This window comes from Panthera tigris, chromosome F2 (genome assembly GCF_018350195.1).
Source record: "Panthera tigris isolate Pti1 chromosome F2, P.tigris_Pti1_mat1.1, whole genome shotgun sequence".
NCBI lineage: Eukaryota > Metazoa > Chordata > Mammalia > Carnivora > Felidae > Panthera > Panthera tigris.
The window spans coordinates 38,129,819-38,146,310 of NC_056676.1; the positions used below are offsets into that span (position 1 = coordinate 38,129,819).

The 16,492-nt window shown below is 40.5% G+C and overlaps 1 protein-coding gene across 3 annotated transcripts in view; it reads left to right on the forward strand.

The window, feature by feature from the left end:
* SLC26A7 (solute carrier family 26 member 7) overlaps positions 1–16,492 on the forward strand; it is a 125,608-nt gene that overhangs the window by 11,003 nt on the left and 98,113 nt on the right. For 2 of the 3 annotated variants that reach the window (XR_006212848.1, XM_007084335.3), the window contains one exon: positions 15,534–15,644. The exons of the other annotated variant lie outside the window; for it this stretch is intronic. Coding sequence is in view for 1 of the 2 variants with exons in the window: in XM_007084335.3 (XP_007084397.1) it covers positions 15,534–15,644 (111 nt within the window). In the remaining variant the exon portion in view is untranslated. The remainder of the gene's footprint in view (positions 1–15,533; positions 15,645–16,492) is intronic. 3 annotated transcript variants of the gene reach the window in all.

Genomic DNA, 16,492 nt, shown 5'->3' on the forward strand with positions numbered 1-16,492 from the left:
TTGCATATAGTTGTGGTTCTTGAACATATGTAAATTGACTCTGGGAGACCCATTTGTAATATCGCTGAGCCCTGAGCCCACTGATGCTGTGAACCAGACAGCTGATTATACTGTGGTTTGCTAATAACAATTCTAAGACCACCACAAACCAGTTACCGGAGGGAAGTAACTTTCATCATTACCCACACAGTTTGGGTTTGATTTCTTATGTGTAGTTCTTGGAAGTGCCTAGTGCCACCTAATTATTTTGTTTTCAAGAATACTAATCTGTCTTCCTAGGGTGCTTTATTCATTTCTATTAAAAAACATACTTGAAAGACTACGCAGTATTTTGCTATGTTCTTGGAAAGAGACAGAGAAGTATAAGACAACACTCCAGCCCACAAGGGCCTTATTATTTTTTCCTTCCTCAGAAATTCGTACAAAGTATATGAGAATATGATCTTGTTATTCAGCCTTGAAGATCTCAATCTGGTGTGGCTATGTAAGGGTGGGAACATTTTCTTAATGGAAGTTTGTAGAGTATTGGTTTCAGCCACTTTCTGCTGTGAGTAGGTTGCATAATCTAGGCAGCTGCCAAAGAATTCTGTATTTTTATTTAGGAACATGAAAAGTAGTACCAGCCCATCTATATAACAAAACATGAAATGAAGAGTTGGTGGTAAAAACTGGGCCAATAAAGAGACCAAAGTGGCAGTCTTGACAAGCTGGCAAGATTGGATTAGTGCAGACATATGGCATTATAGGAGTTGGCACTTTAAGAAATCAAGTCCTGCTAATCACTCTTTCTCTGGAGAAGATCGCAAGGAAACTATATACACAGGTAACATTTGGGGAAGGGCAATCAGTGACCCGCTTTATTAGCTGCGTTAGTGTTGAGTGTTTAAAGCATAGCTCTCGCTAAGCTGGATTGTATCAAAAACAACTTGAACCTGAGATCAAAGAGGTCTTCTCTCTTGTAAAGCTAAGGTTTGGATGTGCTTGTGAAAAGAGAGTGAGAGAGAGGTATGCCAGAACTTACCTTGAGGCAAGCCCTGGTCTTTTTGTCATATTAGGAGCATGGATGAAGAAATAGTGGAAGAGAAAAAATGTACATGTGTGAACATACCTTTACCCATTAAGCAATGTGGCCTCAGGTTAAGAGTACACTTATTACAATGAGCACTGAGTAATGTATGGAATTGTTGAATCACTGTATTTTACACCTGAAACTAACACTCTTTGTTAATTATACTGGAGTATAATTTGTATAATTAAATACTGGAGTATAATTTGTTAATTAAAAACAAAAGGAACGAGGCCTCATAAGAGTGTTCAACTCTGGCCTCTCCAATTAGCAGCTCTCCTTTTGGGTGGGGGAGGTGGAGGGTGGTAGGGAGAAAGGGTCTGGGAACTTCTGCTCTACCCTTTGAACTGAGGTTGTATCTGTAACCTGGGAGAGGTTGGATAGACTCAGGACATTTGAGAAGGTAGGATTGAGGTCAGGCTCAAGAAGCTTAGTTAAGACATACAAATTCGTCCTGGTAGGTGTAAAGTTTAGTACCTGGATGTCAACCAGTGGGAGCAAGACATAAAAGGTCAACCTGGGAAATAAAGTGTCAGAGCTAAGATAAATACAGGAGCAACTCAGGATTAGAACCTGGGTCCAAGATTCTGGGTAGAAAGGGTCTGAGTTACAGTCTAGGAAGCCAGCAGAATGGAGAGATCTCAGAGTCTTTTCTAATTTTCTTTTTTCAAAAAAAATTTTTAATGTTTATTTATTTTTGAGAGAGAGAGAGAGAGAGAAAGAGAGAGTGCATGAGTGGAGGAGGGACAGAGAGAGAGGACACACAGACACTGAAGCAGGCTCCAGACTCTGAGCTGTCAGCACAGAGCCTGGCGCAGGGCTTGAACTCCTAAATGAGGAGATCATGACCTGAGATAAAGTCGGACGCTCAACTGACTGAGCCACCCATGCGCCCCTCTAATTTTCTACCCAGTATATGAGCAGGCTTCAAATTTTGGTGGGTGCACTTGAGCCCATGGGAGGCAGTGAGAAAAGGCACTTGGCTGGCAAAGACAAGTAAGGGAAGAAGCATGAGCCAGCATTTAATGTAAAGTGGGAAGAAAGTTCTTGTCTCTGCTGCTTCCTGGCCTCGTGTGTTGTCTAGAGGGGTGTTATGGAAACTTGGTCCTCAAAAAAAAAAAACAAAAACAAAAACAAAAACAAAGACAAAAGAAAACAACACTGAAAGATGCCAAGGGGCAATTCCTGTTCAGATTTACTCAGCTAGAGTGTTGAAGGGGAAGGAACATCAGGACCTGTGAGAAGTCTTAAATCTCCCAGTCATACTCTGCCCAGTGTGGTCAGTACCTGCTAAAAAACTGGCCTTCAGTACCCTTGGGTTGGTACTGGCCTCTGCAGTGAACTGTTTAATAACCTCATTTCCTGACCTGTTTACAGTCTTCTTGACTACTTGACCTTGTTTATGCCTTCATCCCTCTGATAACCAGTGTCTTTCTTTGTCTTTGATTCTTTGTTTCTCTCCTCATACCCTTTGTTTCTCTGGGTAAATGTATCATTTCATTTCAAGGACCCTTTCGGTCTTTATCAGATCCCCAGTGAAAAAGATCCCAGTATTTTGCTCAACACATAATAGTTTCCTTATAAATGGAAATATTTCTTATTATGTTCCTTAACAATAGATCTCACAATCTAATTCAAACCTAGACACAAAAGCACTTATACTAATTTTGGTAGTAGTACAAATAAAGAATATACAAGTGTGGTAACAGCATTGATAACGTGATCAACTCTCACTGCAGTGGGATTGAGGTTTGTAGTTAGGGAAAGTTTCAAGAAGAAATTACACTTTAACTGGATCTTGAAGGCTAGATGAGAGTTTCTCAGGTAATCTATAGATGAAGGGTGCTATGGATAAAGGAAAAACATGCAATGATAAGAATAAAAGAACACGGTTTGTTTAAATACTCATCAGTAATTTAATTTGGTGGGAGTTGTAGCTGGAGAGGGTAGCAGGGTCCAGATCACAAAGAGCTTGAATAACATGGACAAAGTGTTTGGGCTTATTTTCCAAGGTGATGGAGGGCCTTGGTGGATCTTGAGGTATGCCAGGGTGTGACAGAGGTTTGTGTTCTTGAATAATCACTCTGGCAACAGCTTATATTACATGCTTATTAACAAGGCAAGAAACTAGTTAGGAAAGACTCGTTAGGAGAAATTCTATTCAGGAAAGGAAGCACTGTGGTCTGAACAGACCAAGGCAGAAGTTGTGGCGGGAAAATAGAGAGAAGGGACAGAGTTGCCAGTGTTAAGTGGAGTAGGTGCAGTTTGCTGTGTGCTCTGTGATGGGAGGGTGAAAAAGAGAACATTGTTGATAATTTCTAGATTCTTGAATTGGAAGACTAATGAAGGTGATGCCCTTTTCTGAAATAGGGCATAAATAAATAAGGAATGCCAGTATGTGATTTTGTTTTGTGTTTAATGCGTGTTGTTCCGTCCTTATGGAGGGATTGGTGGTGGGAGGGACCAAAATAAACAATTTCCATCTTGGATTTGTTGTGTGAGTGCCTGTAGAATCTCTGGTTGATGTCCATTTGGGTCTGGGGTTTAGGAGAGATATCACTAGCGTGTATATATTTGAAACAATTGGCTCTTCTCCATGTCATTGTGAGGGGTCATGATGTATCTCATCAAGAAAATCACAAGGTGTACAAAAATGTTTTAGCCGTTGTAGAAAGTGGGTAAAAAAAAATCAGTTTCGTATATATGAGGTGGTTATAGTCAATGGGATTGGATGGGGATAATTCATTAGTTTGTAGAACAAAAAGAGGAACCAGAATGGAAGCAACTTTGGGGAATCTGACATTTAAGTGGCTGAGAAGCTAGCAAAGGGGAATGAGAAGATGTGGTCCCTTAGCATCATGGTGCTCTGGGAGCCAGTGGGTAAGAGTTCTAAGTGTGGTTGATGTGATAAAATGTATGTATGAAACATAGAGTTCCCAGGACATGAAGAATAAACCAAAAATGTGAAACTTTATGAGAGCCCTGGAAAATATTTTTAGTAATAAACTCAGGTATACCACAACAAAGTGCTTTGCAACTCTTCATGCGGGCATGAATGCGGGCAACTTGCGGAACAAAAAAAATGCTACCTATCCTCAACTCCTACTTCAATTAATTCTTGCCTTCCAGTAAAACTTTTTGTGATTTTGGCTCCTGTATTTTTCTATCTTCTCTGAACTTTGACCACACTGATCATTGTATAAACTGCACATATAATTGTTCAATTGTTTCAGGCAAGGGCCTTCTAATTCATATCTCATGTCCCTTTACATGTCTAATGGAATTGACAGTGGATTTGGGTACACAGTAAAAGGTTACAAGTACTTATAGAGTAACTGTCAGAAAGATCTCGGTTTTGAATTTCAACTACATCACTTGGGCAACTTCTTTCGCTGCTCTAAGGTGAAGTCTTCCTAGGTGTAGAATAGGAATAATAACACCTAGTAGATAGACTTACTTTGGGGGTTAAATGAGAGAAAATCAAGTGCTCAGGACAGAATCTAGCACAAAAGAGGTGTTCAATAAATGCTGTTATTTCAATGCTATAATTGCTACTTTCTATTTCCCATGAGAACGTAAACTCCAGAAAGGTGGGGTTTTTTATCTGGGTTGTTCATTGATGTAGCTCAAGTGGCTGGCACATAGTAGGTGTCTCATTGTAGGCAGATGCTTTTCTACATCTCATTTTAGCTCTGCTACTTGAGGGTAAAAGGAAGGTAAGAAGATGGAAGATATCAGTTTTGCCTGAAATCTCCCAGAACAATTAAGCTAGAGGAATTCTAGGCATCTTACAAAATGTTAAAGGTGCCCTCCCAAATTTGCCAAGAGGGTGCTTCAAATCTTACTTCTAGATGTTACTGGTGTCATTTGCTAGACAGATATCATTTAACATCTGCAGGTACTCTGTGCATGGGTGTGCTAAGATTCTCTCTCTCTCCCACTTACCTTTCCTCCCCCCGCCTACCTGGTTAAAAGATAGAAATAGAAGTGAAAACAGACAAATCTAAAAGGGAATGGGAAGAGATGCCAAATAGCTGAGTTGTCATTTTAGGCTCATTGTATCATTCTCTTTGGGTCTCAATGCCTGTGAGCCAGCATGTTTGTCCAAAACTGGGTAAAAGAACATTTCAATGAGTATTTGTATCCTATGGGTTCATGATCACTCTGCTTTCGCTTGTTGTGTATAAACTGGGGGTATTGCTGGAAGACGGCACTGTGCAGACAGCAGACAGAAGGATCATCATTATTGCTTTGGTACGATTTATGTGGCCAAGCCGCCTGCGTCTCTGAGGCTGCAGTATGTGAGCAGGGAGTGCCAGCCCGGACCGCGGCTGTCGGCGCTGGTCTGCACAGACAAGGGCTCCTCAGTTTTGTCTGGAGTCGGAGATTAGCGACGGGTGCCTTTCCTCTGCTCAGCATTTCCTCATTTTCACGTGGGCCCTACTGTTTGCTCTTAACACACTTAGCCACTTGAAACTGGTGAGCTAATGAATCCTTTCCGGAAGTAGCTGGATGATCTTTAAGTAGTGAATTAACCCTCTCAGAGCAGGGTGGCTGCACCTAATCCATTTTTGAAGCGACTGAGGCCATCACAACCTGAAAAGTGTTGCAATCTTACGTGCATGGTCTGATGTTTACTTACATAATTATGTCACTAAAGCTAAGGGATTACTTTTTTTTTTTTTACTCTGAAAATTACAATTTTGAATACAGTTAGGTAACAACTCTTGTATTAAAAATATTAAAAGATGGGGGCGCCCGGGTGGCTCAGTCGGTTGAGCATCCGGCTTCGGCTGAGGTCATAATCTCACGGTTTGTGAGTTCTAGCCCCACGTCAGGCTCTGTGCTGACAGCCTGGAGCCTGTTTCGGATTCTGTGTCTCCCTCTCTCTCTGCTCCTCCCCTGCTCCTGCTCTGTCTCTTTCTCTCTCTTTCAAAAATAAACAAATAAACATTTAAAAAAATGTTTTAAAATATTAAAAGATGGAAGTGACCTGGAGAAAGTCCTTCAGATTGACCTGCTTCAAGACCGAGAAACCAGGGATCTACTGTTTCAGTCTCCTTCTCTTCCTAATTTGTGGGTCTCACACTCCAAAGTAAATACAGTAAGAAGAAACAAAGAAATGACATGTGTCATGTATATTTGAGTTTATACTTGCACACTTGCCTCTGGTTCCTGGGATCCCTGATCGCCACATGAAATCAGGCCCTTTCTTTATCATCTCTCCTCTCCCTTCCCTTCCTCTAGTCCAGCTGTGTGTCTCCTCCTCCCTGGCTGGTACTTCCAGTGATAGATAGCTTTGTGGCCAGCCTTTACAGGGCATCCTTAGGAACTCTGCTTCCGTAGGGAATAAAATCCACCCTTTCAAAATGTTTGCAAGGTACTCTCTCAGCCTGTTTGCCTTTTTCTTTTTTTACGGTTTTATTTTATTTTATTTATTTTTTTTTACTGTTTATTTATTTTGAGAGAGAGCGTGGGGGGAGGGGCAGAGAGAGAATCCCAAACAGGCTCCACACTGTCAGCTCAGAGGCTGACCCGGGGCTCGATCCTCTTGACCCTGAGATCATGACCGGAGCTGAGATCAAGAGTCAGATGCTTAACCGACTGAGCCACCGAGGGACCCCAAACTGTTGGCCTTTCTTAAAAGCCGGCTTCCTCACTCAAGGGCATTATCCCCCAGACGCCCCTCTCCAGTGAAGGCTAATCATGCTCCCATTACCCTTGGTAATTTCACATACAAAGCACATTATAGTTGTATTTACATGCTTAATATCCACCCTGTTCAATACTGCATCTCCATTTGCTTGTGCCTCTTCCAAGGTCAGTTGTCTTCATATGGTCATGTATTTTTGTAAAAATTCCAAAGCGAGATATTTTACCAGAAGTTGATTAAGAATACTGCCTCTTCCCTACTCAGCTTCCCTTGGGTCACGCCTCTTATGTCTGGTGGCATTGGAGTGGCTGCAGATATTTTTGGGATCCGGCTAAAAGGAAGTTGCCACAAACGGCTGGCACTGACAGAGAGCAAGTAAAACTCATCGGACAGCAATGTAACAAGGGCATTTTCAAGAAACTGGTTAATTAGTGTTGGCAATTCTCAAATAATATTTAAGTTTCTGTACGAGAAAACTTGAAATGCCCTGAAATCTTACAGCTTTCAAGAACCTCAAAAGAGTCTTTAGTTTGAATTACACATAATATTAGTAACTAGTCATAAAGCTAAAATAAAAATTTCTAATCTACCAGTAATAAAAAAAGCAAACTTAAATACACACTGATATTTTAGTCTGCTTCCCCAGAAATTGGAACCTGAGTCAGAGGGCTTCTGTGCAACTTTATAATTAGGGAATGCAAGCCTGGAGGGCCGGAATGAAGGACTCTGAGGATGCCTGGTAGGGGGCTGGTTACCTCCAAGGTGGCAGGCACATGGCTGTCTCATGGGGGCCATGGCCCCAAGAAGGTATCACCTGAACCTCCAGGCCATCTTTCAGTGGGGAGAAACAAGGAGACGTGTATTCACTAGTTTACTTTGTCATTGGTCAGAGGCGCACCCCTTGGGTACGCCTCTGAGCTGACACGCGGGAGTCTGGGCATTCACAGAATCCCAGAGCAGGTGTCGACAGAGAAATGCTAGGGTAAGAAAAAGAGAAGCTGTCAGATTGCACTGCATGAAGTCAGACAGCTCCTGCAGGGCTACGAGAGACGGGCGAGGCCAAGAGCACTTGACATGATATATGAGAAATGTGTGATGTGCAAGAGGAGAGCCAAATTTATCTTTCCGTTGTCTCTATAGAAAATGTTACAAAAACTATTTTCAGGTGAAGAAGTGTTCAGAGCATATACAGCCTGCAATTATAAAGGGAAAAAGAAGTGTAGAGTTATATCAGGAAGTTAATAAAAATGGTGTATTAGTTTTTGTGGGTATTTGATTGTGGAGTTTGTCAGATTTTTATAATTTAGCATGATTTCTCAGTGTAAATAAATATGCACCTTTGTAACTAATTTTATGCTACTTCTCAGTTTTTTTTAATTCACTTCGTTAATTTAATTTAATTTAATTCACTTTCTAAGTATTTTTTCTAGGAAGCCTGTCAAAATGTGTAAGATCTAGGGCTCATAAAACCTGACTGCCCAAGTGCTCATATGTGTCCTATCTTAAAACTAATAAGAAAATAAACGAACTCCACTTTCTTTGACCCCCATGTCTCCATCTGGCACCAAGCCTTCTTCTCTTCTCTTCATTAATAAGGATTTTCAGGGTTTGGTTCGTGTTTCCTGCCCCTTCTCCCTGCACTCACGTCTATTCCTTAACCCGCCCACGCTTGGTTCCTACACCCTCTTTCCCCCAGGACCTGCTCAGTCTGAGGTCACCACTGGCCCTTCTGTTATCCAATTCAAAGGACATTTTTGTTCTTTGTCATGTGTACTGTTTCTGTGGAATTGCCACAGACTTTGGCCTTGACTTCTTTATGCCTTTTTTCCTAATTCTCTTCCCATGCATCTGGCAATTCCTTCGCTTTTCCAATTTTGGCGTTGACCAGGCCTTCAGGCTTCTCACGTTTACCTGTCCACTCTCTTTGGGCCTAAAGCAGGATGTTCGCTGTCTTTTATGAGGTTCCTGTCATGTCCACTCATATCCGGTCAGTCGCCTTTGACCCTGTGACATGTTCTGGGAAGAAAGTGTTCTGTGCTAACGCCATAGGCCAGGGAACTGATTTGTTTTGTCAACTGTGTGTGTAATGGCTATTTATATGTGGTAGAACCACATTTTCTTTGCCTACTGCTACTACTTGGATATCGGCAGTAGTTTTCTAACTGTTCCTTCCACCCATCTTGTGTGTCTTCCACATAACTGCTGGACTAATTTGCTGAAGAAGCACCTGGGTGGCTCAGTCAGTCAAGTGTAAGACTTCTGCTCAGGTCATGATCTCACGGTTCTTGGGTTTGAGCCCCATGTCGGGCTGTGTGCTGACAGCTCAGACCCTGGAGTCTGCTTCAGATTCTGTGTCTCTGTCTCTCTGTCCCTCACCTGCTTGCGCTCTGTCTCTCTCTCAAAAATAAACGTACATTAAAAAAATGTAAAAATCAAACCTTGTCACCTTGCTTCCATTAGAAAAAGAATCTAATGACTTCTATAACATTCAGGATAACGTTCAGGTTGCTTTTAGAAGTCTCTATCAAAAGTGTGTAAGTTGGATAGGTTTATGAACAACATACAGGGTGAAAAAAGTTTCAAAAATGTGTAAAAAGATGTGGAATCTCCTGGGATTTTTGCATAAAGTATTACATAAAAAATATAAGCCTACAACTTGTTTGTCCTATCTAACAGTATATAATCAACATGTCTCCAGATTAGTGGATATGGATCTAATCCATTCTTTTTAAGAGCTGTGTAATATTCCATAGTACTGTTATACTAAAATTCATCTAATCGTCTCTATATTGATGACTATTCAGGTCATTTCCTTGCATACTTACTACATAAGTTATTTTAATACAAAGAATTAGGTATACTTAGGTAGTTATGTATTCATTAACAATTCTAATAAAAGTGAAATGGATTTTCATTAAGCATGAAGGTATCCCATGTCCTTCTCTACACTAGATGCTTTGGGGAAGGAATGCAAATCTCCAATTGGCCAGGCTGAGCCATGTGTCCCCACCTAGAGCCTGGGGTAGGAGGCAACTCCCCTTTTCTCAGCCCATGTTCTTTGGGTGGAAGGAGGGACTTCCCGAAGGAAATTGGTGTCCTGCTACCAACAGAAGGGAAAATGGAGATGGGTGGCTAAAAACAGCAAATGTTGTACCACGGAAGCCAATGACCTGTTCAACCAGAGTGCAGGTGGTAACATTATCCCCATGTTGTAGACAGGAATTTCATCCTATGGGAGTAGAGGAGGAACAAAAATATGGAGGCTTTGCAGTGTTCCATAGGCCCCTCCTTATCAGTGAAATCTGACTGGGGACATTATTAGATTTATAAATCTGACTGGGGAATTCAACTGGCTTGAAGCTGTGGTGGTTGGTGGCTTTGGTCAGCTTGGGGCCCGTGTCCATTCGTTTGCTCTATGAATGAAGGTTATGTGCCCTATCTAAAATTGAGAAGCACATATTCTCAGCAGTATGTAGGAGTCACGGAAAGTAATCAACTTAGATTTTGAAGGACCCAGAGGTTTTCCCTGCTAGAATCCATGGATGGAGTGAGGGCATGTCTAGGCTTTGCTTCTCTTGAGGGCCTAAATGTTGGTGGTGTGTGTGACATACAAAATTCCCTTTGTTCAGCTGGCCAGTAACCCATCCAGAAACATTCCACACTGTGTGGGAGTCCTGACTTTGCGTGTGTGTGTGTGTGTGTGTGTGTGTGTGTGTGTGTGTGTCCACATATTTTAAATTAGTTTTCATTATTAGATTTGTAAATGTACCAATTCTGCTTTTACTCCTGGGGCAAATGATTCATCATTTGAAGAGGAAATACAACGTGTAGCTAATAGGCCATTTGTAGTGACTCAATATTCTTATCTTCCCACTGCTCCAATGTTTTGATTCCAGATATTTCTACCACCTTAGAAAATAGGAGATCATTTTAAAAATAGAGAAAGAGGAAAGGAGAAGTTTGGGAGAAGGAAGGGAGGGAGGAAGACAGGGAGAACAGAACTGCAAGCCACCTTATATCATTAGGCAGTGATTTCTCCTTTTTAACTGTTAACCTGTAAAAGTACTTTGGGTTCATCTTACTTTCCATTTCCTTTATTCTATAAGCTGCCCTTTCATTTTCATTAAAAAGGCTCCTCATAAGAACCTTAAGTCAGTGATTAAGGACTGCGGCACAGGATTGAATCTTTCATTTCCTTTCTTTGAGCCTTATTGTTAGTACTTTCTCTAAATTCTGAACACTTTCTCTGACTCTCACGGAACTCTTGACACTTAGTCCTTACTCCTTGGAATGAGAACTTTAAGTGCTTCTATCTTTAGCCATTCTGGGCTCAGAATAAGTTCTGAAATGAACACAAAAATACTTCTGATGCTCCATATTCATGACATCTTCCACTCCCACCCCCTAGGCATTTATAAGAAATAATTAAGCTTTTGTTATTGGCTTTTGCTCCTATGAAGTATCTTTACCGAGGGGGTGTTACTTGGGTAATGCTATAATTTATTAAGTGATGTGACTTATTAGGATAAGAAGCTCAGCTTTGCTTTTAAAATAAATATCTCAAATTCTAGAGTTCCTCCCTCAACCACACCTAAATGCAGTAATTCGTCTGTGGGCCCAGCACGGAGAACTGAAAAGTAATGTTTGATTTCTCCTTGACAACTTGAAACAAATTGAATACAGCGCTTTAACATGATTTTGAGACATGAATATTTTCGAGACTGAACAAACTAAAAGCTTCCATTTTTGCAGAAGATAAGGAAATCTTTCTATGCTTTTCTGGGGAGCAGTTCCTCAGACACAGGTCACAGATAAGGTGGGTCGATCATCCAGCAGGGGGCACCTTTATCTCATTTGCATTTAGTGCTGAGTGATCCTGCAGAGGCTTCAGTTAGATGAAGCCTGGGAGGAGCCTCTGGAGTCTTTGCATGAGCCCATCAGCCTGGGTTCACTCTTGATATTTTTGTAAATATTTTCTTTCTGATATACTGGAAATTGGAGAGATTAATGAGGCAATTAAATTGTATTACTTCATATAAAAACTCAATTCAGGGGCACCAGGGTGGCTTAGTCGGTTGAGCGACCGACTTCGGCTCAGGTCATGATCTCATAGTTGGTGAGCTCGAGCCCTGTGTCGGGCTCTGTGCTGACAGCCTGCTTCGGATTCTGTGTCTCCCTCTCTCTCTTCTCCCCTGCTCACACTCTGTCTCTCTCTCAAAAATAAATAAAGATTAAAAAAAAATTTTTAAAAAACTTTTCTAAAAAAAGTTTTAAAAACCCCAGTTCTAAGGGGAGTAAAACCAGTGATTCTGAGTCCTAGCTGCCTGACCTTAGAATAAACAGGTGAGGTCACTGAGCCAACAAAACATAGTCTCCAGCAGTGGCTCTCCACGTGTAACCCCAATACCCAATCCCCAACTTCCAACACGTTATTTACTTACTAGACACGATCTTGTGCAGTGTCAGGTTTCTTTGATTTTCTGAATAATTGCTATCATGTAAATGCAGATAAGACTGGGCTGAAACAGAAAACAAAATCTGTATCTTAAAGTATAAAACAGTTCTGTGATAAACAGTTCTCTTTCTCACCGGTAGTGACCGAGTGGCTTTCTAGGCATCTCAGCAGAGAAATTGTCGTAGGAGCAGAGGTAGAGACTGAGTTACCTATCTGCTTTGGTTCTTTGTCTCCCTAGGGGTCAGGCACTGTGTTTAGGGAAGCCATTCGCACGGCACTGCAGCCTGCCTGGGTTGGAGGGGCAAGGGACTGGTCGGCAATGTTTGACTTTGTGCTCAGGGGCCCTTGAAATTTTGGTAGTGTTTGCAAGTCCTGAAACTACTGATGATATTGATGTGGGAATATGGAGTCTATCCTATTCCTGTACTGTAATAGTCATCACTACACCTACAAAACATGTTTTCTTAAAAACTGCACCTTTCAAAGCCTTCAGACAGTGACCAATATATGATTTTTGATCTTTAAAAATAATCGGCCCTCTAGAGACCTTAAGGTTTCGGCTCCCTCCTCCAATGTCTCTCTGTCTCTCTCTCTCTCCCCCTCTCCCTCTCCCCCTCTCCCTCTCCCTCTCTCTCTCTCTCTCCCTTTCCCCTTTGCTCTCTGTTTCCTCCATATCCCCTTTTGGGCACCCTGTGGCCTAATACTTACTTTGTTTTTATTTCTTGATCCTTCTTTTTGTTGTCTTGCTTCTCCTCCAATCTCAACTAGATTGGGTAATACAAATATTTATTAGCATTTGAAGTTTTTCCTCCCGAAATTGGAGAGTTAGAGGGCTGTAATTCTGCTCTTAATTTATCGAATACCCTGTTTTAGAAACATGGAGAAGAGTGTAGATAATGTGGCTAATTTGTAAGTGACTCAAGCCAGTTAATACTTTCACCTTTTTCGTAGTATTTAACATATTTAGCTGGGTTAGTGTGTTGTGTATGAAAATATGTATGTGGCTTATGTTGTGATCCAAAACAATAAATGAATCAGAATAAGGAAATTTTATCCAGCCCCCTGTGCTTTTGGAGGTATGTGTGGGAGGATGGCTTGGGTTTTATGGTTCTTATTTGTGGAAGGAGTATTTGAAGTTTTAAAGCACTGTTTATCTACATTCGTCCATTCCTCTTTTATTTGGGCCATTGTTCACTGCCGTGTTAGCAGAGAAGCAGGTTCTGGCTGAGGGTGAAAGACACTGTTGCTTAAAGGGAAAGCTCAATGTCAGTATCCGATGAAATGAAGGAAGTGTCTACAGGATCTCTGGTCTTTGAGCTTGTTTTTGTAGAATCTACTGAAGTGATTGTTTTGCACATATGGGTTTAGAGATCTCTTAAAGATTTGAGTTAAACATGTTTTACACGATGGTGCCCATTTTAATTTGGTAAGAATATAAGATCCAGAGAAACTCTGTTTTTGAACTGATTTTGCTATATATAGATTTGGGGGATGGAGATAGAGACAGATGGAGAGAGAGGGAGAGGAAAAGAGAGGGAGGGAGGGAGGACAAGAAAGACAGAAAGATATAAAACAATAAAACAAACATAAAGAGGTAGCTATTCACGAGGCAAGAGGCAGGATCCCACTGCTTCTAGCTTGGTCTCTACATTTGCTGCCGCAGGTAGGATAAAAATGTGGTCAAATAGGCCAACTCCTATCTTGCTGAGATTTAACACGTTTATCAAAATTTAGCATGCATATGATTTCATCCAAGATGCTTTTGTTAAAGAAGCTGCATGCAATTTCCCTTTGCCCCCATCATTGATTTAGTAGATCTGGGGGATCTTCTGAAATGTGGGTCACGTTATTTCTTACCTGGAAACACTCAGCATTCTGTCTCTTGATTGGTAGTTTTTTTTCAGGTAACTCATTCTGAAAATGAATGAAAAAAGTTATTTTCTAGCTTTCTGCATGGCTGATGCAATGTATGCTTTTTACAAAGTTGCATAAGCTGTAAATGCCAGGAGGGGCTTGTTGGTGGGGCAGGGAGGACTTAACACCATCCTTCCCGATAACCAGCGTGCCGCCTCTCATCCTGTATGCCTGAAATTCTAGAACAGCCTCTGCCACTGACCCTTCTATAATCACTTTTTATTTATTTTCATCAGACATTTAAGAAGACATTGTATGTAAATAGCAATCCAGATGAGTTTTTAAAAATAAATCAGGGACTGGTCATTGGTAGCCTTTTATGTATTTTAATTGAAGGTAAGATGTCTTGTAGGGTTTGAAAAAATATCTGATGTGTAACTAGAGTTTACATATTTAAAAAGACATTAAGCCTAATTTTAAAAGAGCAAAAGTTAAACAGTAAAAAGTATGATCTTGGAACCATATTGTTGGGCTCCATAGTGTGAATAATGAATTTACCTCATATTTGGGTAATCTGTATTCTAACACCACTCCCTTCCTCAAGTCTCTTTGTACCTTATTTATAGAGTGCATTATGCTTAATCAAATGCCTATCAGCAAGTTGTGTAGACTTGAATGGAAATGTCAGAACCTAGCTTAACTAGCCATTTAATGCCAAGGACCAGCCACAAGCAAGACCAATTTAATGAGCTCACACTCACATATATTTCGGTCACGTTTAAACCACTTGTGGTCATTTAGACATGTCTGAGAAAGTTTCCTATGTGTATGTAACATACACACTACGTAGGCAGTAGTGTCTATGAGGAATAAAAATGAACAGCTATGAGTTACTCCTTACTATTTAAGTAAAAAGTTGTTTTTCACTCTAAGAAACTATATCTGAAATGGGCTGGAGTCCAGGATAAGAAAAGCATGGACTCACACACTGCCCTGCCCCTGTGATACACAAGGTGAGGCCGGCCAGGAAGCTGCCAGCCAGGCCCCCTTGAGTGCGTGTCCTTCTTGTCCCAGCCTTCCTGACCTTTTCATCTGTCATTGGTAATACTACCAGTCTTACCTATGCTGCAGATGCTATTGTGCCAATAAAATAATACCAAAAGTATAGAAATAGTCCTCAAAGTGTGTGTGGAGATATTTTGCTTGTGATGTTATCACTTTTACCAGGAAGACTCTCTGAACCAATGTTTCCTTATAGACGCCTCTGTAATCAAGGGGGAAAGTAGTGGTCCAAAAATGAGAGCTTTTGGAATTGAAATTTAAATATAAAGTAAATAAGGGAGTGGTCTGTAATTGAGGATCGTAACGTAGTCTCTCGTTGAGCAAGTAGAATAATTAAATCATAATCCCTTTTGTCATTAAATAAACCGATATCCCTTCTGCTTTGTAGTGGACTGTATCTTGGGGTTATAAGGTGATCCTAACTACCTGGGTCTGCTTGACAGGGTTGGCCTTTGCTATTCTCTCATCTGTGCACCCCGTGTTCGGTTTATATGGGTCTCTGTTTCCTGCCATCATTTACGCCATATTTGGAATGGGACGTCATGTTGCCACAGGTAATAATTTCTGTCTATGTTTATGCTTCTCATGTTACTAATGAAAGCGACCCAGAAGTGCTCATTAGTTACTGATTACATTTCAAAGCAATTCTAACTTTACTTCTGATGACCTCAGCTAATATTAGGACAAGACATTTATCTCTTTGTGCCTCAGATACTCGACCCATACTGTAATATATTACTATATTATTATGTAATCAAGCTTATTTTAAAGATTCTTTGCATTTTTAGGTTGTAAAAAGGTCATAAGAGAAGGCCATATATTTTGAATTTACAGTGAATTGAGAGAAATTATACACTTTGAGGGAAAGAAAATACTGTATAGAATTTAGTTACTCAAATTTTGAAAAATATTTTTTTATGTAATCGATATTTGGACTGAAGGATCTTTTAGGTTTCTTCTCAGTTAGATTCTATAATGCCCTTTAATTAGTATATCTGTTACCTTGCCTATCTCTGCATTACTAAATAAAAGGTGAAATATCACAAATAGTCATAATAGAGCCAGCTGGTTAAAAACCTGGGTTTTAAAGTTAGATGGTCCTGAGTGTATGTCTCATTTGTTGTTTGCTATCTGCATGACCTTGGACAGCACTTTAAAGGCCTATTTTCTGCTTTCCGGATAGTGAAATAAAAAAAAATCATATAGCTGTAGTGAGAGTTGGATGAGATAGTTGATGTACAGTGTCTAACTTAGTACTTTCTAGAAAAGATTTAATAAGTTATTATTATTACAAAAATGATACCTTAGTCTTTTTTTTTTTTAATTTTTTTTTAACGTTTTATTTATTTTTGAGACCGGGAGAGACAGAGCATGAACAGGGGAGGGTCAGAGAGAGGGAGAC